The sequence below is a fragment of the Paroedura picta genome, chromosome 9 (genome assembly GCF_049243985.1).
Source record: "Paroedura picta isolate Pp20150507F chromosome 9, Ppicta_v3.0, whole genome shotgun sequence".
Classification (NCBI taxonomy): domain Eukaryota; kingdom Metazoa; phylum Chordata; class Lepidosauria; order Squamata; family Gekkonidae; genus Paroedura; species Paroedura picta.
Genome location: NC_135377.1, coordinates 41625666 through 41651382, shown reverse-complemented (window position 1 = coordinate 41651382; position 25717 = coordinate 41625666). Strand labels below are relative to the sequence as shown.

Here is a 25717-nt window from a genome sequence, read left to right as displayed (position 1 = left end):
CCCTTTAGAGGTCACGTTGACAGAGTCATAAGTACATCTGTCCCAATAACTGCTTGCCCATGAATGGGATGATTGTGCCAGAAAAATAACTGTCTGAACAGCTTGAATGGATCCAGGGGCTAGACTGATACAAGAAAGTTAGCAGCCTCACAGCAGAGCAATGAGATGTATGTCGGTCCCTTCATGCAAATGTTGATTGTGTTGTTGGCTCAGCAGGTGTTTGGCAGTGGCAGAAGTATTGTGATTCTATAGTCTTCTGGGCCTGATCCATAGTGCTCTGGTGCTGCAAAAGCACTTCCCAGACTTTGCTGTCCGCCTCCACCTGCAAAGGCAAGTCAGGTAGCAACTACAGAGAAGGTTTTTATAGTGGTGGCACCATATTTTTTTGCCATGCTCTCCCCCTTGAGCCTTACCTGGCACCAGCCTTGCTGTCTCTTAGGTACCAGACCAAAATGTTTCTCATTACTCAAGTTTTTAAGTGGTTTTGTCATTTTAAGCTGTTTATATGGTCTGAGGTCTGTTTTATAGATATCATTTTAAGTTGTTCGGTTTAGTTTTGTGCTATTTTAATGGCTTGTTCACATTGATATGTTGTTGTTTTATTAGTTTATTTTTTTTATTTGTAAGCTTTCTAGATCTTTGGTGAGGAAGCATATATATTTTTAAGTGAATAAATAAACAGATTATGTCTTTCCCATGATATCCATCACATACAATTAGAACATCACATACAACTAGAACAATTCCGCAGGGCCTGCAAAAGGAAACTCCTCCACCAGGCATTTGGTTAAGCTCTATCAGAACCATCACTTTTCTCTGGGGCCCTGAGCCTGCCTCCCATGTAAATCATCACCTGAACCGTCCAATCACAGTGCCGTCAGTATGCTGCAGTTCAATTACTGTTCACTACTGTTCTATTGTTCTACTATATTACTGTTATATAGTTATCTACTGTTTGCTATTATTGTTATTTATAGCCACTGTTTTTCTGTATTGTTCCTGTTCTACTTTCTATGTAAACCGCCCTGAGCCTCAGGGGAGGGTGGTATATAAAAGTAAAATAAATAAATAATATATACTATTATCAGGAAGCCTTGGGGGACCATTTAAAGTTGACTAAAGTATCTGCCTAGACAATGAGAAACCATTTTCCCCCTCTACCCTTGTAGATACGATCAGATTGTGAAGAAAATCAACCAATTACATACAGAATCTCAGGGAAAGGGATTGATAGTCATCCATTTGGCGTATTTATCATCAATCAGAGGACTGGTGAAATCAATATAACAAAACTAGTAGATCGAGAGACAAATCCATTTTTTATTGTAAGTACTAAGTTTTCAGAATTTCTTACTTTATTATTTTTTACACAACTTATAAATTAGAAGTTGCTTTACTAAGGACCAAATACTTTACTAAGGACCTGGAATGACATGCACCATTGTGAATTCATTTCTCATTTTAAATTCTTAATCCAGATAGACTGTTATGCTATAAATTCAATGACACAGCAGTCAGTGGAAACTCCGCTTCAGCTTCGAGTTCGGGTTCTAGATGTAAATGACAATGCACCAGTATTTACACAAGCCGTCTTCGATGGGTCAATTAGTGAAAGCAGCATGGAGAGTAAGTATGCTATAAATGTAATGCAGCTATGTACATTCAAGAGTACAGGCACAAAATGTTTGCTGTGTTCTACAAATGTTTGGTGGCATGAATTTTTCAACATTCACCATGTTGCCTAGTTCCTAATTTTGCCACAGCTCTTTGAAACCCAGGCACAAGTTCAGAGACATTCAAAGAAAACAATATGCATGTTGCCGTCTTTTTAGAACTGCCTGTTTGCATACCCCTTGCTTTTCATAAGGAGCTCACAATTACTTTGCAACAGAATACCTTTAGAGACTGAGGCGTTTGTTAGATATCTACATAATATTTTGAAATGTAGCCTTTTCTGGCCTTAAATAAATCACATAATATGTCAACCTTTATCAGGGGTAGACTGGCCATTAAGCCCACAGAAAAAAAGTCCTGGTAGGCTGATGCCACCCTAGCTGAAGCCACTTAAGCCATAAATGTGGGGGCACTGCTGCTGCAAAATGATGACCTTTGCCCACCAGGGCTCAGGGGGAATGGAGGCTTATAGCTAAGCCTTCACACTGAGCAGGCTAGTCTCTCCTTTACAACAGTGGTCCCCAACCTTTTTAGCACCGGGGACCACTCAACGCCGGGGACCACTCACCGGGGACCACTCAACGCCTTTTACTGAGGCCTGGTGGGGGGGGGGCTCTCAACCACTGCCCTAACGCTCTCTGGTCGCTATGGTAATGTTTAAACATCCCTTCAAAATAAGATACAGACATGCCACAACAATGAACATAAGGAACATTTTATTTTCATTGAAATTCTAACTCATGACAGTTAAACTGACAGTTTAACTCATGACGGGGGAGGAGAAGGTGTCCTTCGGGGCCCACCTCCAATTAGTCGAAGGACCACATGTGGTCCGCGGCCCACAGGTTGGGGATCGCTACTTTACAATACACAACCCCACAAAGCCTTAGGCTGAGCAGGGAAGGAGACACATGGCCAAACCTTGTATCGTTTAGCTGGGTCAGTGTCTCCTTAGCTGGATATAGCCCAGCCCCTCTACAGGAGGGGAAGGAGGCAAAGGATTAAGCCATGTACTGCAAAGGAGATGCTAGTCAAGCTTCATTCTCCTTTGCTGTTTTTTCTTCTCTATCTGCCCCTTCCCTTAATAAACTCAAGTAAGCTCTTCAGACTTCTGTTTGTCTTTCTTTTATTTCCAGACACACTGGTGATGAAAATAACAGCTATGGATGCAGATGAGCCCAATACCCTGAATTCCAAAATTGCTTACAAGATTGAGAGTCAGACTCCTGGAGGTCCATTTAAGTTTATTATGAACAAAGACACCGGGGAACTTCACATTGCAAATATTCTTGACAGAGAGGTAAAAGAATCCTCATTGGAAAATATTGCCTTATGAGTACTAGAAGGAAAAGCCTTGTAATGTAGCTGCTTCCTTCTGAATTTAGAATAGTGGAATAACAGCTGTGCATTTGGAGTGAAAAAATGACTATCCTCTTTTATACGTGTGTGGGAAGGGATTAAATTAAGTTGCAGTTTCTCAATCAAAAACATTCAGTCCTTTATCTGACTTTTTCCATTGTGGGATACGCAAGCTTGGTGGGCAGTCTTGATCAGCAAAAAATCATGGTGGGAGAATTAACCCCCACAACCAAATCAGAAAGAGAGCCCTGCACTGTTTAATTAGCACTCAATAATGCTGAGTGGATCTAACCATGTATTTCCCAAAGTCTCATCTGTTTTCACTCTCCAAAAGGGACAGAAAAAAAAATAGAAGCCAAAAGGGCTAAGGCTGCAATCCCATACAGATCTACTTGGAAGTAAATATTATTGTAATTAGTGGTACGCATTGGCATTTCCCTACTGCTAGGACTGATGTTTTTCTTTTTTTAAAACATGGCTGTTGGGACAAAAGCATGATGTCACTTCCAGGGAAAAGCCAGAAGTGACATCACACTGTCAGCAACAGCCACCCCTCATATCCACCCTTTCAATCTCTTGCTGGCTGAATGTCTGTGCCTGCAACCCAGACAAGTAGTTACAATGGAAGGGGATATTCAAAACCACTCAGGCTTTTCAAGAAGTCATATACAAAACAATTTATGTTGAGAAAAGTATATTAAAAACAGTATTTTATTTCTAATGTGACATTTTTAACAATTCTGCTCTCTTCTTTTCATTTAGGAACATAGTAGCTACTCCTTGGTAGTGAAAGCCACAGACAGGAATGGAGGCCCTGATGGAATATCATCTGAATGCACCTGTAATGTCAATGTGGAAGATGTAAATGACAACTTTCCAACATTTTCACAGAGCTCGGTAAGCCTTCCTGAAATCACGAGCATCATCAACATTTCCCTGCCAACATTCAAAACACAATCAGAGTTTCTGAGACATCTACACAGGCAACCCCAGATAAACCTCATTACTGTAGGCCCATCTGAAAATTGTGGTACCAGCCTGCTTAATCATCAACTGGGCTGGGACCAAGACCATCCCCAGGCTCTGAACAATCTATCAATGAAAGCTTAACCCCATGCAAGGCTGATCAAGTTACACCAACAAACACTCTGCCTTCCCAATTAGCATCACAGCTGACTTGTCTGTATTAAACTTTAGTTCATCTAAAAGTGTCAGGTGTCAACAACAGCTGTTTTTTCTTTTCTTTTCTAGTATTCAATACAAATTTCAGAAAATACACTAAGTAATGATCTGATAAGGATACAGATTACTGATCTGGATCAAATGCATTCAGATAACTGGAAAGCAGACTGTTACTTTATCTCTGGAAATGAAAACAACAACTTTGCTATAACAATAGATCCAATGACAAATGAAGCTACGCTAATGGTGATAAAGGTATACATTTAAAATATTCTTTAACTATTGCTATTGAAGATGACAATCTGATATTACAGTATTTTCTCAAATGTAACTTTCCATTCCATCAAAAAAGAGGATGGCCATCTTGCATTTGTGTACAAGTGAAAGTTATGTCCAAAACCCCACATTTTTGTATATGTGCACAGGTGTGTAATGTTTCTAAGAGGTTGTCTTATCCAGGGCTGTCTTCCTTTCCAGAAAATATGGGTATGTTTGTACATTTGCTTTATGTCTTGTCTATAGAAGGGGGAAATGGCTTGTATAGTCAACTGGTTAACATAAGGCATTGTTGCCAAAATTCTCAGCTGTCACATTTTGAAAGCAATATTTTCTTTCTTTAAAGTAAAACATTTATTTTTCTTTGAACTTGCACAACGTAATGTCTCATTTCACCTCCTGTCTTCCAAAGAGAATGTATTGGGAAGTAGAGCATTCAGCCAACAGCAAGTTCAATTAACTGCAGGAGAGTTAATGGGTAACAACGGGTAGAGCATCTGCTTGGCATACAGAAGACCTAAATGCAATACCCAGCATCTCTCCTGTTGCAAAGATCTCAACCTGAGATCCTGGAGAGCTGCTGCTAGTCTGAGTGGGCAATCTTGACAGTACACACCAACACCTAGGTTTGCCATGGAGTAAATACCCTGCCCCTTTTAATAGAGGAGCAGGGTATTTTCCCCTTGGCAAACCTCAGTGGTGGTGTGATTGTTGTGCTGCTGCACATTTGTTCATCAGCAGTGAGAGCTATTATAATTTAGGATGCAAGAAGAGAGCTACAAAACACCCTAGCAACATTAGCAAGAAGGGAACTTTCACTGTGGAAGTGGACAGTTGGAGCTTTCTGTGGCATGGAGGTCAATGCCATCACCTGGAATTTCCCACAGATCCACATTAAGGGACTGCTAGAGGGACTGGGTTAAAAGCTGGCAACCCTTGGTAGGTGTGCACCGTGCTTCAGGGAGATTAAGCATAAACATATAAACTTTGCCATGCTGTTTAGACCAATTGTTCAGCATTGTGTTGATTGGCAAAGCAACAGAAGTGGTAACACTGGCCTCTCAGTAGCATATGAACATGCCATACGGACTTTAAACATGGACTTTTGGTTAGCTTGACTAGTAGCCACTGGGAAACTGGATTTCACTAGCATACATGTTATTAGCATACATGATGTTGCCAACAACATCACCAGGTACTTGCAATGTGGGGGGAAATCCTGACTTTGATCTGCTGCCTCACAGTTCCACTGCATTTAACTTTTTTTTGGGGGGGGGGGGAGGGGGAGGGGTATAAAAACATATGATCTTTTAAAATTAACTTTGAGGGGTAAATGATATACTGATATTTAATACATGAGTATGATACCCTTGAGTGGGTTGACACTGAATCCATGGTATTTCTTTCATTTAGGAACTTGATTACGAACAGTCTTCAAACATTCAATTAAGCATTGGTGTACGAAATGTCGCTCCTTTCCACTATTCAGTCGCTAATCAGTATCAAACTACGGGCACCCCGTTTTCTGTAGAAGTCATAAACATTAGGGAAGGACCAACATTCTCTCCTTCCTCAGTAACATTTACTATATCAGAAGGTGCAAGCACAACCTCCTACGCAGTTGGAACATTCCAAGCTATAGATCAGGAAACAGGAAGACCTGCTACTAATGTCCGGTAAGGCATATTTTATTTACATTGAGCATCTTTTGTAGTTGGGCACCTGAATCACATCTGAATCATGTGTGCCAACAACATATAAGGCCATTTCACACCCAGAAAATAAAGTGAGACACTTACCCTCCTCAGACGCCATATTTTTGGCGTTTTAAATAACTATGCCTGTATCCAGCATCCCAGCAGCAATCAGGCAGCTACATCCTCCATTTTAACGTGCTAGTTGGGGAATCCACAAAACTAGATTCCCCCAACTATGTTGTGTGTGTGGGAGGAGAGCAACCAGCAGTAAAATAGCCATGCATAACTACATGGCCAGAAGTAGCATGATCTCTGTCTGCAGCGCCCACCCTCTTGCCTATCTCCCTTTCCCTTCTCCCTGGAACAGGGCTTTTTTGGGGGGGGAGCAAGCTGCCTGGAGCAATGAATACACATTGCTCAATAGGGGCAGAACAAAAAAAAAAATCCCACCCACCAGATGTCACACAAAGCATGCCTCTCAATACCCCCCCCCCCAAAAAAATGGGGAGGGAATTACGTTTGTTGATCTTCAAGTAACATAATCCCAAAACAGGGTGGCATTAAACTACACACTATGCATCTATGATTAGGCATAGCAATGGAAAAGTTTCATTAAAAAAAACATATCACTTGCCCTTTAAAGCTGGGAGAAAGGTGATTGGCTGGCTGCCATGATTGACAGGCAGGTTGGAAGACTCATGGGTATAGCGAGTCCCTCTCATCCACCATTTTAATCAGCCGTGCAGAGTGCCAGGAAGCATCAGAAAGCAGGAGAAGAATCTGAGAGATTGGGTATGTGAGAAATGGCGGGGGGCATGATTTTTATAGCATTAAGCAATTGTGGTTGCTTAACATTGTTTTTAGGGGTGTGGAATGGCCCAAGGTAAAGCTGATCACCACATTGGGGTCAGGAAGAAATTTTCCTCCAGGCCAGATTGCTCAAGGAATTCTGGAAGGTTGCTTTCCTCTGGGCATACAGCAGAGGTCACTGGGGAAGTGGGCTGCTTTGTGCAGAAGGCTGATCTAGATGACCCTTGTGATTCCTTTCATCTCTATGTTCTTATGTTTCTAAACATTTCTGCTTTGCACTAGCAATGCAAGTGTGTTAACAGTTTATAATTAACTCTATTCATTTTTGTTAATCAAAAACAGCTATCAGATGGGACAAGATCCAGCTGCTTGGTTTAATATCAACCCAAGATCAGCAGTAATCACTGTTAAGAAACAGATAGATCGGGAATCAATTTATGTATATAAAGGGACTTACAGTGCAGAGGTACTAGCTATTAGTACAGGTAAGAAAACAGATTTTCTCAGCCTTCCTTGAAATTACTCTGAATTCTGAAACTGGTATCCACAACATTCAAGAGTACTTTTACTCAGATACAGATTTCATTTAATTCATTGCAGAAGTAAGCTACTCCTGATATTTGTAATTTACTGTAAGCTACTTTAAATGTGTGTTAAAGTTCATTGAATAAATATGTGAACATATTTGCAGCTAAAGATCTGTTTGGTTCTTGCAAGTCCATTTGCTTACTTTCCCTCCTTCTTCTTCATCTCTTTACCCTAGAAGCACCTGAGTCCTCAGCGTCTTCTGCTATAATTTGTAAAATTTTGCTTATCAGCAATTGAGTGTTTAATGATTGCTTAAATTGTCATTCATCAGTAGACCCACATAACTCTCATTTATCTTCTGGAGGTCTCTGATTTACACACATTAAATGTTATTGGCTGTAATTCAGTCACCTGCTTATATAAGTTAAATGTTCTTCCATAATATTTTAATTAATTTTAATTTAATTTGTTGGGGTTTTTTCCCTCCTATGAACACATCTCATGTGTTTTTAATCTCTCTGTGTTTTTAAATCTGCTAACAGTCTTTTATGCTCTACATCCTTGCAACTTGAATCCATGAACATAAGATGGGTTATAAATATTTTAAATAAATTCTATTACAGAAAGCCCTTTCACAACAGCCACTGGTACCATTCTGCTTACGATTGACGATATCAATGATAACTGCCCAGTTGTGAGCAGTGAAATGAGAAAAGTTTGCATGTCCAGCCCAACAGTCACCATCACAGCAACAGATCTAGATGATTATCCGAATGCTCAGCCTTTTCAATACACCATAATAGCACAGCCTCCAGAAAGTTCATGGACTATCAGGATAGTGAATGGTGAGTAATATTATTTGTAGTACTTGAATTCTCCCAAATTTGCACTTCCTCCTAGTGCCCCCTTCCTTCTCATTCCAGTGCCAACTAACTGGTACTCATGTCTGGTACTTGCTTCTGTCAACTGAGGGCCATTTTTCAGGTACTTCTGATACACAGGCATCTGAATGAGTTCTCAGGACAGGAAAGGAAGTAGACAAAAAAGCAACATAGATGTAATGTGGTATAGGAAATAAACATAAATGGATGCTGATTTACTTTGTACCTAGGTGGGCTTTCAAACAGCCTCAGAGATGGGCCATAAATAATTTCAGCCCCACCTGCCATTTAAGTTCTCAGGATTTAGAATCATAGAATCATAGATTAAGTTCTCAGGATTTCTTTAATTTCTATAAGAAATAACACACATACTTCAGTTTGCATCAGCTAGAAAACTAAGGCCATGTTATGTCAAAGATTCAGTGGAAGTACTTGACTTTATTCAATCATCTCACCTGATCACGCAATTCAATCCTTCTCAAAGGATCCCCGAGTAAAACTCCCAAAATAGAATTTTTCATCTAACTGAAAAAAATTCTTTCCTTGCTCCCTAACAGATACCTCTGCAGAACTGTCCACAGTGAGAATGAATTTTGAGATTCACGAAGTCTATGTTAACGTGATGGATAACAAAGGCAGAAGTTGTGAAAGACCACAGCTGGTTCCTTTGCAAGCTTGTCGTTGTGATCAGTATGGAAGGTGTACTGCTGGTGCTACACAAAGAATCACTGTCATTGTTAGTAGTGGTGCTGCCGGTGGAGGAATGGGTGGTGCTGCTGGTGGTGGAATGGGTGGTGCCAGTGGAGGAATGGGTGGTGCTGCTGGCGGTGGAATGGGTGGTGCTGGTGGCGGTGGAGCAGGCGGTGCTGGTGGCGGTGGAGCAGGAGCAGGTGGAGCAGGTGGTGCTGCTGGTGGCGGAACAGGCTTTGGTTGGGGAACAGGAGGGGCAGCTGGCGGGGCAGGGGGTACAGGTGGTGGAAAAGGAGACTTTGGTGCAGGGGGTGCAGCTGGGGGAGCAGGTGTTGATGGTGGAGATTATGGTGCTGGTGGTATAGGTACAGGTGGAGGGGTGATTCATGGTGACTATGGTGATGGTGGTGGCGGTGGCGGTGGCGGCGGCACCGGTATGGCTGCTGGTGGTGCTGATGGCAGTGATAATTATAATAATCAATATGGCACAAGACAGCAGGGAGGAAATATGACAGTTAGTGCTGCTGCTGTTGGTCTGATGTTTCTCGGAGCATTAATATTTGTGTGTAAGTATTTCTTTGAAATAAATTTGCCATTTCTAGTTTTATAGTTTGTACTTTTTCAAATATAGCGCCTCTTTTCAGGTAGCCCTTTCCTGAAACAAGTGCTTTATGCATCTTCCCTTGAAATTAGCATGAGCTTTAAATAATGTGAGTCTGCAGATCATTAACACTATGCTTATGTGCACATGTTTACTTATAACCAAGCCTTGATGGCTGTTTCTAGTGATGCATTTGTAATATCATAGCTAATTCAGAAAGCAGAATGACCACAGAGCTGTTTTTTTTCTCACTCCTGAAAGCTAAGGTGCCTCATACACAGACATTTCTGGGTGCAACATTGAGTCTCTGCAACTTATATCCATTGTACTTAGTGAGGATGAACTTATATCCACGGATATGCCATATAAACGGCAGCTGGGGCAGTTGTTGTGCCAGGGATAGGAGCATGATCAGATTTGATTTAGGCACTGATAGGATTTTGTACATACTTCCTTGCCCAAGAGTAACATCCTGGTATCTGATTTGATGTGCTTGGTATGTCCGTTGCTTTTTCATGCAAAGAAATGTAATGAAGAAGATGTTGTTCATAGTACACATAAAAGAGTTCAGACTAATATAGCCATGTTCCTGGATCCATGCCAATAAAAGCAAAAATGTTTACATGAGGCATGTGAAAGTCCAATAGAAAGGGGTTGTTTAAGAGTGATTGGCTAGAGAAGTTTTGAGACAGTCAAGAATGGCAACTAGACCAGTTTTGGCATGTGCAGAGGAAAGGCTAGAGACTTGCTCCTTTTCTCCTTCCTTCTCTCTTTCCCACCATCCCCTAACTTATCGTGGTCTGCCCACTTGTCTTCAGGTTTCCTCCTTGTGCTCAGAAAAAAACAGAGTCCAGTCATACAGGGCCAGCCAGTTTCCCACCGAGCTTCTGTGACAGATCCTAGACAGAAACTCTATTAACTACATTTCACTGTTTTTTGTACAGTGGTTGCTGTTGAACAGTCCTTGATGAGTCATTTTAGTCATATGGCAGCAAGCCACCTGATGGTTGCTGCCAGGCCTAGTTCTGATGAGTCTTTCCTCAAAGGCCAAATCAACCCTAGAGGGGGCCCTGGCCCCTTCCCCAGGTTTCACTGATAGAAACAAATGGTTGAATAATGTATGGTTGCATAACAATGGCCAGTGAGGGCAATCATTGCTTAAAGAGAAAACTGCTGTGTCTGTTGATTTGGAGGGGTGGTTTTGTTTTGTTTTTGTTTTTAGTATTTGATTTCAGATGATCTACAAACCTGGATTATTTCCAGATATACAGAAAGCCCTGCCTTGTCTTTTCAGGGCTCCAACTAAAGATATGAGGGTTGCCAGGAGGAAGGGGAAGAGGAAATAGTGTCCAGAAAAGAATACAGGGTTCTGTGAGGTGCTTAACAAGTTGATGTGGGCTCCCACCACAAAGCTGGGCTTGCCCTGACAGCCAGCACTAGAATTCCAAGTACACCCTGTCAACTATTGGGTGTGAGGGGCTCACTGGGAGCAAGGAGAAGTCAAGGCCAGTGTTGCCAGCAACATAGTGACATCATTTCCTATGGAAGTAATATCATCACATTGGCAGTAATGTGGGGATTCTCTGGTATTTGGGCAAAAACTCTACAGTCATTTTTACAATGGAGTTTTTGCCCTAATACTAAAGTATCCCTGCATCCCTGCATCATTGGTGATGAGATGACATCATTTCTGCTGCACCCTAAAAGTGACATGGTTGCATTGGTGACAACACAGGCCACGCCTGCTTTTGTTATCACTAATTCCTTCACTGGCCAGCTGATTGGTACTTGGGATTGGCTCCAGAGAGGGCGGAATCTCCCACCCCTGTGGGAGCTTAACAACTCTCACCAGCACTATGCAATGAGGCTTGGCCCAGCCCAGGGGCCAGAGTTTTCTCAGGAAGAGGCTGGCAGAAGGAGGGAAAGACAAGGGAACAAATAAAGGTAGTTTGGCTGGTGGATAGGAAGGAAGGAAGGAAGGAAGGAAGGAAGGAAGGAAGGAAGGAAGGAAGAAAGAAAGAAAGAAAGAAAGAAAGAAAGAAAGAAAGAAAGAAAGAAAGAAAGAAAGAAAGAAAGAAAGAAAGAAAGAAAGAAAGAAAGAAAGAAAGAAAGAAAGAAAGAAAGAAAGAAAGAAAGAAAGAAAGAAAGAAAGAAAGAAAGAAAGAAAGAAAGAAAGAAAGAAAGAAAGAAAAGAGGAAAGGCTGTAGGCATTTCCCGGAAAGTGAAAGATAAAATAGTGAGGGAGGGGGAAATGTGATGTACCCTACACAAGTTCTTGTGAGTTTTCCACTTACTTATTCCTATTGTCTTAATATTTGAGACAAAGTACTTACCAGTTATGAGCATAATTAGTCATACATTGTTTAATTTGTATTCTGGGTTAAACATTCAGCTTAATTTTTTAATTACCTTTTTTTTCTTTCTTCTATTTCCACCAGTGGTTCCCATTCTGATGTCCCAGAGCGACTGCTGTGGCTATTGTAGGGGTGGCCCTTCTGGTGGAGTTGGAGCTGGATTTGAACCTGTGCCTGATTGTACAGAAGGAGCAATTCATTCATGGGGAATTGAGGGAGCACAGCCTGAAGACCGGGTTGGTTCAGAAACCTGTAGCCTACTGTATAACAAATGTAGAATGTCTAAAATGAAGACACATGGTCTATAGACATCCCAACTTGCATTTGATGTGTGACCCAGTGCTCACCTTTAAAATAATGTGTGTTTGTGGGGATTGACTCCCAGGTATGCATGGCAGTGAGAGAACCTTAATCATCTGCTTTCACTAGCAGAAAAGGGCTGTGGGAGGCAGGCCGTTTGTCTCACTGTCAATTCCGTATGTCTCCAGGGGCTTATCTGCACTGGGCTTTAAAACTAGCTGGGTTCAGATTTTTAAAAAAGCCTTCTACACTTGATACTGATTTGCAGTCTGGATTCCCCCGCTGCATCTGAACAGTTGAATATTGACCCTGAAGTCAAACTACTTATTCCCCAGTATATCCAAGAGTGGGTTTTCTCCACTTCATCAGAGAAATGCGAGCCCATGGCACTCTATTCTAAAGCTTTACAAGTTCAAGGCAGGCTGCAGGTCTTTTCCCCCCACACAAATTGTATTTATTTTGATTTTAAACATCTTATGTTTTAAAAATACACAATTTTTAAAACATGTGATTTTCAAAAGTAAAAAAGCAAAATAAAACTCCTGTGTAGGGAAAAAAGACCCATACCCAGCCATGAATACATTAAGTTGCAGTTGCAAGGCAAATAGCTTACTAACTGAGCTATCTTGGAGCTGGCTATCTGTCCCTCCACACAGTTGTTTTTTTTTAACTAAGAAATCCCAGTGTAAAATGTCCCCTTTACTTTTAAAAAAAAATACCAGCAAGAGGACGGCCTTGGGGAGCATTCCCCCCTCCCTCCGAAGGAATAAACAGCTCATCTTTACTTTTGATAGTAATGCTTATCAGTTCACTTAAGGGGGAAGTACTCCAATGAAACCACCAGAAGTTAAAGAGGCTGCAACAGCCAATCAACAGAGACCAATCAACAGATCAATCAAACCATGGGAGGGGGAGAAAAAAGATTTGGCAATCAGGTTTTTCCAGTTTCCAGGAGAAGAGTCTATTTGGGTGCAGATTACAGCAGGTGGGTTAATGCTCTTTCCAGTCCAGGGTGGGTATGATTGTTGTAGATCTCTGACAAGATCCAAGTCTGATTCAAACAGAAATCAGCAGGACCGAGCCCCCAAAAAACATGTGGGTGCAGACTCAGCCCAAGACAAACATTTGGGAGCGACAGCAAGACAAGCAACTTGCCTCCCATAGCCGTTTTCTGCTAGTGAAAGCACGTGGATGGAAGGGAGGAAATGACAAAGCTCCTCTCATCAACTGGTATGCTTGGGAACCAATTTTCCCCCACACAAATACACACTGTCATTAAGAAGAGTTTTGGGCCACGTGTTAAATATGAGTTAGAATGTAGTTTTCTCCAACACAACTTACATTAAATGTATCTTACACCAGATGCAGACAGTTTTAGCAGTCATTTGTATTCCTTGTCATGGCACTTTTCCTCAAAAGATCTCGTCCATAAAGAGAGGCATTGCTAGATTTTTAATGAGGAATGTGGCACTATATTAAGTGCCTTGTGGAGGCCCCAGTTTCAATTATGCTAGCAGCTCAACACAGAAAAGGAAATACTGAGAAGCACAAAAGAGTTCTAATGTAGAAGCAGCCAAAGATTTTTGGCATATAGGAAAAAAGACTTCTGGACATGAATAAATGATTTTTTCTTCCTGGACAAATTAACATTATTTGGCTAGTCTTTTTAAAAGACTTACGTTGTTCTATAGATCTTGCAAGCTATATTGCTCAGGTATTAATGGACAAATAACTTCTGTGTCAAAAAGAAGAAAGGAATGTAAAATCCCTTAAACAACAACAAAGTTACTATCCAGTGGCATAAGGCACAATCCTTTGTTGGTTTCAATGCAGTGTAAATGGAAGAGCTAACAATTTTCAGGCCCTTTAATTTAAAAATACTTGCAGTCCTCACTGGGAAACAGTTTCCCCCATTGCACCACACTGTGTGGACACAAGCATTCGTACACACATCCAATAGCTAGTCTGCCGAATCTTCGAGCATTAGCCATTGTCTCCTTAAATAAAGTCCTGTCTACACACAGCTTTCTCTTCTGTTCACAGTTCTCTGAATCATGGCAAAAGTGTGAAGTGAAATGTATTCTTGTTGTTGTTTTTAGGATGTTTCAAATATGTGTGTGCCAGTAAAAGGGGCAACTAAAGGTGAATTTGCTGACTCCTCAGGCAAGTAAAGACACAACTTCTCTGTAACTGTGACTTTAGTAAATAACCCAAAGACAGGATATACATGTTTTAGTATAGACATTTAATAATAAAATATTCTTCATTTATTTTCCTGTAAATAATACTTTGATATCCAAGACTGCTTTAGGTAGTCCCCAAATTCTATTATTCTGTTAAATGCTTGGATTTAAATCTTGTTAGTCCTGCCAAAGTTGAGGGCATTTCTGCACACCATGAATGTAGCTTAATGCTGACCTAATGAAGACGCTATATTCCAGCCCGTCTATATTATGTCGCCCACATCCCACGTCTGGGCAGCAAACTGCTCACTACATCCTCCATTTTAAAGCACTTCTCTGGGAATCCCAAAAAGTAGATTCACCACCATAAAAAGCACTAGCTTATGGAGAGCAACCAGCAGGCAACCAGCAGAAGAAAGGTATGGAGGCTCAAATGCTCTAAAGTCATCTGCAGCATCCTGCCCTTGCTCCCGCTTCCCTATCCCTTGTTCCCAGGGAGGAGAATTATTTTTTTTTAATGGCTAACTTCCTGGAGCAGCGAATAGGCAGACACATGTATAGGTGATGCCTGAAATTTAAAAAATATATCATTCAACAAAGCCTGTCTCTCAACAGTTTCTCCCCCCACTCACCCAAATTCAAGAACGATATTAATTTACTCATTTATCAAAGGACTCAGCCGCCTTGGCTTCGGCACCCATGAAAGTCAATCACACCATAGACTATAATGGGAATTTCTGCATTCTTGCCTTTCCCAGGGCCTTGGGGAGTGGGGGTTTGAGGTACAGCCTCCAAACTTTCTGGGAGGCTCTTCCCTGACTCCCCTTTGAATCTCAAAATGATTGGTCCACAGGGTCCACATCTAGGGGTTCCCAAAGAGGATGCCCCCATCTGCTCCATTATATCCTATGAGACGGACTCTCCATCAGATAGAATGGAGTGATGAGGGCACCCTCTTTGGCAGCACCTAGATGTGGACCTCTTGGAGCAATCATTTTGAAATTTTAAGGGGAGTCATGGAAGAGCCTCCCGGAGCTTCCCTGAAAGTTTGGAGACTGTACCTCAAACCTCCATCCCTATCGCAGGCCCTGGAAAAGGCAGGAATGCTCATAACTAGAGTTGCCAGTTCTCTCCAGGCAACCAGCATGGGATTGGGAGATTTACTGGGAACATGAGGGAGGCCCAGTTGACAGTGTTGCATGATGATAGCATTTATGATGTGACCAAGAAGTGATGTCTTCATGCAGCAGTGTTAGGCAATGTTGTGGTATTTGGGCAAAAACTCAGTGGTAAATTTGGCTTCTACCATAGAGTTTTGCTCAAGTACCAGAGAAGGCTCAATCAACATTGTTGTGCAATGTCTACATCACCTCTGATGTGGCCTGGAAGTGACTGTTTAACGTCAGCAAAACCATAGGAGCTATCACAGTATTCAGTATTTTTAGGAACACAAGCTTAATCATTTTCATATGTTGTCATAATTTTCTAGAGAGACACATCAAAAATGATGGTTTTAAATGATGAAAAAAATATGACTTTCCTACTACAAAAAAGCTACTTTAAGAGAAATGGCTGGATCCTGAGTTGTAGCATCATTGACTTTATTAACACTATTGGAAATTACTTCATAATGAATTAACATGTGGCAGTAACCTACGTATCTGTAGTAGAGGCTTCATGGCAGATACTTCAACCTACAAAGTGAAGAGTCCTTTTGATTAGAGGGTTTCTCAACCAGTGTTTTGTGAAACCCTAGGGTTTCTTGATGGCCCTGGAAGGATCTCCCAAATGGGTGGGAATTAATTTATTTTAATATATATTTTAATGTGTTAAACATTTATTGGGTGATATGACCATATATGGTCATGTCAATCTACCCCCCCCAAATGTCCAATAATAGGCCTGGAGGGGGTAGGAAGGGGAGGGTCCCTGGGTGGGCATGTACACAGCGAGGCTTGAAACAACTTCAGTACAGATAGTGAATAAAACATCAATATTTAAGCCATGTTTTAGAACAAATGAAGGTCATGTGATTTCAGGGCAGATCCACATTTAACAATGCTTAATATTGTGGCATGGATGCCATGGTGCCTGCCAAGGCCTTTCCTGTTGTCCTTTGAGTGTGTTTAGAAAGTTGGCAGGGCCATGCAGACCTTTTCCCAGCAAGGCTTCTGTCTGGCCATTGGAGGTTAGATTGGCCATCCATATTTTTAAAAAACATTGCTTTGGATTTTCACGGTGTGGCTGAAGGTAAGCCGCCGCAGCTACTTTGTGGCTGCTCTACTTCCTGCAACAGCTATTTTGTGGCAGCCATCTTGTGGTTGCACCCACCATGCTGTATCAGAAGTCTAGAAGTGCCCAAAGGCTCGAAAAAGTTTCAGACCTCTGCTATAGGATTTAAAGGAATGTCACTAGATTGTACATTCTATTGCTACACTGACCACATAGAGCCATTGTGTTTTCACTAGCACTTATCCCCCCCAAATGAAAGCATTTGTATGTGATTAGCAATGTTCGCAGTCAGCTTGCATTGAAAGTGGCTCATTGAAATGAATTGAGTCTGAAACTGAATCAGAAGAAGAAGAAGAGTTGGTTCTTATATGCCGCTTTTCTCTACCTTAAGGAGGCTCAAAGTGGCTTACAGTTGCCTTCCCATTCCTCTCCCCACAACAGACACCCTGTGAGGTGGGTGAGGCTGAGAGAGCCCTGATACCACTGCTCGGTCAGAACAGTTTTATCAGTGCCGTGGCAAGTCCAAGGTCACCCATCTGCCTGCATAGGGGGGGGAGTGCAGAATCAAACCCAGCATGCCAGATTAGAAGTCTGCAGTCCTAACCACAACACCAAATTTGGGTTGATAGTCTGCAATATGTGAGGATTGCATAACATCTTGTGATTTTTTTTTCATTTCCAGATATTTATACAACAAAGTATGGAGATGGAGGAGTGGTAAATTCGGAAGAAACTACAGCACTAGGAGCAGCTAAAGGTTATGGAACAACTCTGGATTATGGTACTACAGGCTATGGAACTACAGGAAGAAAAGAAATATATGGAGGGACAATGAAAGAATACAGAGAGAGTGGAGTGAACATGGCATTCTTAGACAGTTATTTTTCTGAGGTAACACATGTTCATTTTTCAGTCCATACTGTCTTCATAACATTATGTCGCTAGTTGGAAGAATAATTTTTAATCTCAGGTAAACAGGAAAACACTGAAGATGTGAGAAATACTGTAATACAGATAACAGCATGATAGAAATAAACCTGGTATGTCTTTCTAGCAGTTAAACAAACATGTAATTGTTTGAAATAAAGTTAATACATCATCAACAGAAAGTAAAGAAATATTAAACTACATTTTTATTAATTAGTATCATGCTGTTAATTCTCTATTACAGCTAGATTGTGAGTTGAGCAAATCATTTTACTTGAGAAATTAAGTAATTGAGAAATTACTTAAATTGAGAAATTCCATGTTTTCCAGATTGTGCTTTCAGATCTCAGCACTGAGTGGTCACTCTTCTGATTCAGTCTGAACAGTTACTGCAAAAAGCAACTCCATGTCGGTTTGAGACACAGATATGAGAACACAGAAATTCACAGGACAGGCTATGTTAATATCAAGGTCAAAACAGTGATAAGATCTTCCACCTGTACATTCAGTTTCTTCCATGCATAGCACTAACTTGGATCAGAGCTATGCAGAGAGGGCAGAGGAAGCTTTTAACCATTTCTACAACACAATTTTGTAAACTGAAGTCAGGTTCCCCAAGCTGCTTTTAAAAATGCAACGAAATATGTATCTGTCTTTGTTCCCCCTTTAGATTATTATGAACTGCATGGAGAGCAGTTCCAGTTAGTGAAGCCATGCAGGGATGAAAGGCCTAAAGTACTTCTCTCATCCCTGCATGCCTCCAATTTGAATCAGGACCATGTGCATTCATAATTAGGGATGGGCATGAACCTGGAAAATGTAGTTTGTTTCACTCCATGGCATGCCCAGTTCATGAGCCACAAACCATCATTAACTAGAAGCACAAACTAGGTTATAGAACAACTGTGGAGTTAGGAGCAACTAAAGGCTATTATGAAATGGTAAGCTATGGAATAACAAGAAGAAATATATGAAGAGCCAAACCAGTTTGTGAGTTTCATAATGCAATGGAATAGCCCCCTCTAGCATGCTAGAGACACTCAAACTCGCAAGGGATCTCCAGCTGACTCTCCTCTATCTGCCCTCTGTGTGGTGAGGATTGGATTTACAAGATCCAAGTTGCAGCCCCCAAAGATGGTGCCCCATCCTCCATTGATTCCAATGGGAGTGGGGATAGCAAACAACAGTATAATGTTATCAAAGTCCTAGGAATCTCAGCAATAGAGATTAAAGGTATGGGAGGGGGGCATTTTTGCAGGACCTGCAAAACTAGTGCCACTGTGGCAGTGCAAACCCAACAGAACTGAACTCAAACTGGTACTGGTTCTGCTGGGCACATTGCAATGAATCTCTGCAGTAGAAACTGAAAGTGGGGGCATTTTTGCAAGTCCATCAGAAATGTATAAGTGCCAAGAAGAACAAAGTGTTATTGTGACAATGCCAGCTCAACAGGAGTGATGTCTAGCACAGAATCACCTGCCAGACAAGGAGATTTGCAAGCCTACCTGTTCCTTTGTACCAATACCTAGCAAACCCAGTGCCAATCTAACAATGCCAGCTCAATCACAATCCAAGCAAGAAAGATATTTTTGCAAGCCCAGAAGAACCAGTACAATATACAGAGTGCCTAACAGTACCAGTGCCAATGTGACAATGCCAGTTCAACAGGACTGATGTCAAGCACAGAATCACAATCCAAGCAAGAGAATACAAGCCCAGCAGAACCTGTGCAATGTACTGGTGCCTAGCAGAATCAAATGCTAATGTGGTAATGCCTGCTTAATCACAATCCCAGCAGGGCAGGCATTTTTGCAAGGCTAGCAAAACAGAGTGCCCAGCAGAACCCAGTGGCATTGGCACTGCAAGCTTTAAAAGTCTGTTCTCAAAGCACAGTATCACAAATTGGGGGGATTTACAAACTGTGCAGGAAAATAGGGAGTGAACTCAAATGAATGTTGGCAAAGGGTAGGGAAACAGACATGACTAGTTTGAAACTAACAATAGTTTTTCCAAGGCTGGAGAATTTCACCCCACCTATTGCTTTGAAGTTTGGTAAATGCTTTGTTTGAGTAGAGTGAGTATGCCTGGAAATGTATCCATTCATAAACCAGCATGAACCTTCATTAACTGCTGGAAAGTTCATGCCATTTGACTGAACCAGCTCAAATTTACCATGAACTTTAGTTCCTGAGCTGATTGATGCCCATCCCTAGTTGTAACTGAGTTTAATGATCTATGATCTACATCACAGCTATTCAGATGTCAATGCAGTCTTCTTTGATGGAACAAGGCTCTTCTTTTAACTGAAAGGGACAATAATATCCAACCAAGTCTACTTGTGTTGTGAACATCAATCCTCTGTGCTAAGAGAAGGATTTAATATACTTGCATGGGGCAGATATGTTGTGATTTCTTGGAATTACAGAAAATATAGAGGGTGTGGTTTGGGGCACTGAATCTCAGCTTTCATTTTTTAAAGTAAGCTTCTAATAGCTACGTTTCAAAAATATGCTTGAAAGTATGTAATATCTAGAAGAATCTTAGAAGCTAGAAAAGTAACAAAACATTTTCATTGGGTGGAAGTGAGTCTTTTGTTCCTGACTACTTTCTATGACCACAATGCCAAAATAAATTGTACTGCATATACTGTATGCACTGGAGAAATTACCAACATGTTGATACTTTAGACTGATGTTAGGATTTGACTTTTCTTAATGAATAATTTGGATTTCTTAAACACAGAACTCATCAAAAAGTTGAACAGTCTAGGTATGGAAAATTGAAGAGAATTAGCCATTTCTAAGGTCACTGGGCACAAAATTCATACAAAAACACTTCCTCTCAAGTCATTATATAATTTGAAATATATCATCCCTATGTACGTCCAGCCTTCGGCTTACAACAGAAGAAAGTTACTTCAATAGATGTAACTGTTGCATCCACTTTTGCCATTGACATTCAACATATTTTCTCTGCTTTTCAATCTTAATCCGTGTTATTTTTTGGTGGTAATTTTAATTCTCCTCACCATGTAAATGACAAGAAAATAAGAATGGTCTAATTCTGTCTTCCCTCTCTCTCTTTTTTAGAAAGCGTTTGCTTATGCAGATGAAGATGAAGGCAGACCTGCCAATGACTGTCTACTGATATATGACCATGAGGGTATAGGAACTCCTGTTGGTTCCATTGGCTGTTGTAGTTTTATTGGAGAGGACCTAGATGACACCTATCTAGATACATTGGGACCAAAGTTTAAGACACTTGCAGAAATCTGCTTGGGTATTGAAATTGAGCCTTTTCCAGATCCCAACTCACCTTGGCTATCTGTTCCCAATCCTGAAATAGATATGAATCTTCCACCACCAGGAACAACCATTGTTGTTAACACATCTTCATCTATGCCTCCACCAGTACCTCCACCAATGTCTTCACCACTGCCTACTGCTGTTGGTGGTACAACAGTTGTTACTGAAAACACCTATACAACTACTTCTACTGTCCAACCTCCACCAAGGCCTTTACCTGACCCAGTACTCCATGGTAATGTTGTGGTAACTGAGACATATACATCTGGACCAGCTATGAAACCTCCCACAATTAGTGTTGATCCGTTGTGCGGATCAAATGTTGTAGTCACAGAAAGAGTGCTTGGTCCTGCCTCAGTCGCTGATTTCCATGGCATGATAGATATCCCAGATATACCAGACGGATCAAATGTGGTGGTCACTGAAAGGGTTATTGCACCAAATTCAAGGATCCCCACTTCTATGAGCATTCCTGATCTACCTGAGGGATCTAATGTAGTTGTGACAGAAAGAGTGATTCGCCCCAGCAATACCATGCAAGGCAATTTAGGCATTCCTGCTGAATTATCAGGTGCACGTAATGTGGTTGTTACAGAAAGAGTGGTGTCTGGGGCAGGAATGGGTGGTGTGAGTGGCATGGGGGGGATAGGTGGCTTCACAGGCCAAATGCTCAGTCCCGATACTCGCTTTAGCCAGGCGATTGGATCTGCTTCCCCTGGTACATCTCGGAGAAGAGTAACGAAGTACAGCACAATACAGTATTCTAATCAGTAAGAATATAAACAGTTTTGTAGTATTACAAAATTCAACATTTGCAATGTTTTTAAATTTGCCACAACATGACACGTTTATTATTTATACATAGCAAATCGCACCAAGGGGAAAATGTAGTATCTAGGAAAGACAAGCATATCCAGTTCCAATGAGAAATACATATAGGGGAAGCATGGGTACATTAAGCATGGATTAATTTTTTTCAAACATTAAAGAAGCCATTTCCATAGCTTTTTGTATATACTTACTGTTGAAGAGCATTGTTAACCCATCACCCCATCTCCATATAGTCCTTCAGTCAAAGTGCCCTGTATTTGCCTACCATAGTATTTTCTTTTACTACTTTTTGCCACCAAGTTAAAGAAATGGGACTGGACTCAAGCTGGATTTTAGGAACAGCTTGGAATATTTACTGAGCTACTTCATTCCATTCTTAAATGTGTTCCCCTAATTTTATAGTGCTTGTGTAGAATCTGTTCTTAATAATAACTCCAGGTGCAACAGGTAGTTCAGTCCATTCTTAACACTCTCTGGTGGGTAAATATGAAGCAGCTAAATATCAAAATGTGGTCAGAAGGAAACAAATTCCATACATTTAATTCAGATGACTTACTGAGATCCTTTGAGATATTACAGATTGTCAATGCCGCAGAGTTTCATAGTGATCATGCATGCCTCTAGCAAATTCCAGGTAGTTTCCAATTCGAAGGCAATACTGTAGGCCATGACAATCTATAAATGAAAAGGGTACACATTTAAGTACCATCATAAAATACCACCTCAACTCTTTAAAATTTGCTTTGATCTGAACACACACTCTTCTACATACCGCTACAGCCAGGCCTGAACCTGAAACAATTAGCCATATCAGGCTATATTTTCCATTTCTCAACTTGTACAAAACAGCTTCCTGCACAGTAGCCTTCTTAATTTACTATGGATCATGACATATTGGCAAAACAAAAACTTTTATTGGGATAATGAGTTTTTGCTATCAAATAAAAAATGAAGCAGATAATATAAAAAGTATAGAAAAGGTATTACGTTCAAAAGGTACAGTTTGAATGTAAAACTGGGTTTATTAAATATGTTCTGCCAAACAAGTATTCCCATAATAATTTAGTTATTTACTGTTGCCCTACTAATAATGCACTATAAATGTTTTACATGCTGCTGCAAAACACTAATCCTATGTACCCTTACACAAAGCCCCATTGAAATCAGGGGACATTAATTTTTAAATAAACATGATAGGATTACAATGCACAGATCTTTTCTATGTTGTTTACTGCTTTCGTGGATAGCTTAAAAATAAAATACTAAAAATATAGAATATATTGGCTAGGAGCTACTTTAGGTATTCTTAATGGCTTGTTTCTTTGAACAGCAGTCTCCAACAGTATGTCACAGATCACTAAACAAGGCATATATTAGCACAGAATCAGAAAGCAGCCTATTGGTTCCATTGTTCATTACAACATTATTGGAGATGTTCTTTCATCCATTTCAAAATGGCATGATACCTCACATGGTATGAGGTATAGCTGTTTGAGGTACACACGGCCAAAGCCTCCTTGAGCATGCAGAAGTGGCTGCATAATTCTTTGGGATCTGGCCTTCATGTTTTAGTTATGTACCATATGTAATCTAAAGTAGACACCGCACACCAATAGTGTAAATACAATAGGGCTTCACAAGTTTTCTTTAGGCTATACTAATCTATTCTCTATTCTTTTGGTGATTGTTGTTATTTGGGTAGACATATGTTCCATTTCACTTCCTGTGTTTCTAAAATGTGCGTTGATGGGAGTCAAAAAAAAAAAGGATAGGTGTTTCTATCAGCTATGAATACAAAGTCATTGTCTAGGTACTGCATTCTTATCAGGTACTTACAGTTTACCTTTTTTGATGCTACAAAGATGTCTGGTTATTTCCCTGCATAAGTTCTAATGATGGAAACAGAATTCTATTTGTTTAGATTTCTTTGGATCGGTTCATATTTAGAGGCTTGTGTCTGAAATTCTTTCAAGGCTTATCTACACTAAAAACTTTAATCAGTTTTAGACCAGTTTACATTGACTTCTTCCCAAGAGGCCTGGAACTGTAGTTTTATGAAGATTCCGAAACATCTCTGTTAGAGATCCCTTACTTCCAACTACAAAACCTAGGGATTCGTGGAAAGGCAGAATGCTCTTCAGTTGTATGATGTAGATATGCCTTATATGTTCTATATGTATGCAACAATGCCTACTGAATTGCCAAGGTTGCTTTTCCACTTTTGCATATTTCACCTGTAAAGGATAATCCCATAGTATTAGAATTAAAGTATATTTTAAAATTTTTATTTGGTTATTTATTCAGATTTTGATATTGTTATAAATCTTAAGGATTCCTATTGAATAGTCATTATTCACATCCTTCATTCAAATGGAATAGCATTTCATTGTTCTCCTGGGAAAGTCTTGACTGGTACAAATGATAGCTGCTGCAAATTTGAGGAAAGGGAGGGAAAGTGTTATTTGCAAGTTAAATTCAAATGCCAAGTTTCCTTTCCATGTGCTTACTTATTGTAACATGTTAGCAAAATGACCATCTATAGGCACATTTTTAACTGTTCAATTTGACATGATATGGTTACACAAGGCCTTTTATGCCAAACAAAGCTATTGTATTGACAGTGTATTTACAGTGTGACATAGCTGAAATAACTTTCTCTGTCATTTGCTGTATTATGAAAATGATTTTTTAATTTTAGTTTGTTTCCGAGAGTTGAAACAACCCCAATGCAGAAATATAATTAAATGTTTTAGGTCTAGTCACTGACTGTCTTTATTAATAATAGGTTTTGCCAGTACACTTAACAAAGAAACATACTTATTTGCTTAGCAAATATTTAGCAAAATTAGGCTTGCTTTAATACTTGCTTGCTTACCTACATGCTTACTATGATGCTTAACAGCCAGGAACAACTCTGTCTTTCAGGTTGCCTGCCCAAAGCATTTCTGAGTATTAACTCCCATTGCTGTTTTTTCTGATGTGATTTTTTGTACTGTTCTGTTTGTTGAGTGAACTATTAAAGTTCAGGGGTTATAATAAATTGGCAAACGTTACATTTGAAGTTGTCAAAGAATTATTTGGGTTAATAAAATATTTCTGGCTGCACAGTCTTTCTAGGTTTCTTTGTCATTACAGATTGTTAATTGCAAAAAGTGATGCCAAGAGGAGGGTATAAACAACAGGGAGTGCTGTTTCCTTCAGGCCCTGGCCATAAGCTTCCTAGAGGCATTAAGCTGGCCACTGTTGGCAACCATGGAGACAGGGGACTGGATCGCCATCAGTGGAATGGAATGTCCAACTTGACCCTCCCACAGCGTTAACTGCTGCTCATAGAGGATAGGAGACCCAAAGGAATGACATGGGGTTCTCTGCAGGTGGTGGGGGAGCTGAGGGAAACCACCATTATATTTTAGATTCAAACCAGAAGCAAGACTTGGCCAAGGGCATATACTCAAAACAAGGCAGAAGTAGTTGCTGTGAGCATTCCAGAGCATTTCCCCTTCAATTACTTTCACATCAAATTAATTGATCTCCATGATCCTTCTTCAAAACAATGAACATGCATTTAGTTTTCTTCTAAAACACTGATTTTTTTTCACGGTCCACAACCATTTGTTTTCCCTTCAGTTAACTTCCACTAAATTCATCTGCTTACAAGATTTCTGCATCCAAATAATGTACGCCACCCATCTAATGTATCATCTCTTATTCCACTGAACTGATTTTCATTTGCCTTCCCTCCAAAAGTTGAAAAAACTCTATCCACTCAGGGTCCATGTTTCTTTCCTCTTCAAGACATAGCTCAATCATCACCATTAATTGTTATGCTTCATTTCTTGAGGTTTCACCTCCAACATATTCAAAAAAGGAAAATCAAATGTTTAATC

General features: G+C 40.4%; 1 protein-coding gene across 1 annotated transcript in view; it reads left to right on the top strand.

The window, feature by feature from the left end:
* LOC143844824 (desmoglein-4-like) overlaps positions 1–24891 on the top strand; it is a 44958-nt gene extending 20067 nt beyond the window's left edge. The window contains exons 4-16 of the mRNA XM_077352521.1: positions 1170–1325; positions 1479–1626; positions 2811–2974; positions 3796–3930; positions 4285–4470; positions 5905–6167; positions 7341–7483; positions 8150–8371; positions 8965–9663; positions 12137–12288; positions 14452–14515; positions 17450–17658; positions 20784–24891. Of these exons, the coding sequence (XP_077208636.1) occupies positions 1170–1325; positions 1479–1626; positions 2811–2974; positions 3796–3930; positions 4285–4470; positions 5905–6167; positions 7341–7483; positions 8150–8371; positions 8965–9663; positions 12137–12288; positions 14452–14515; positions 17450–17658; positions 20784–21773 (3531 nt within the window). The 3' untranslated portion in view covers positions 21774–24891. The remainder of the gene's footprint in view (positions 1–1169; positions 1326–1478; positions 1627–2810; positions 2975–3795; positions 3931–4284; positions 4471–5904; positions 6168–7340; positions 7484–8149; positions 8372–8964; positions 9664–12136; positions 12289–14451; positions 14516–17449; positions 17659–20783) is intronic.
* Positions 24892–25717: the final 826 nt, after the last annotated feature.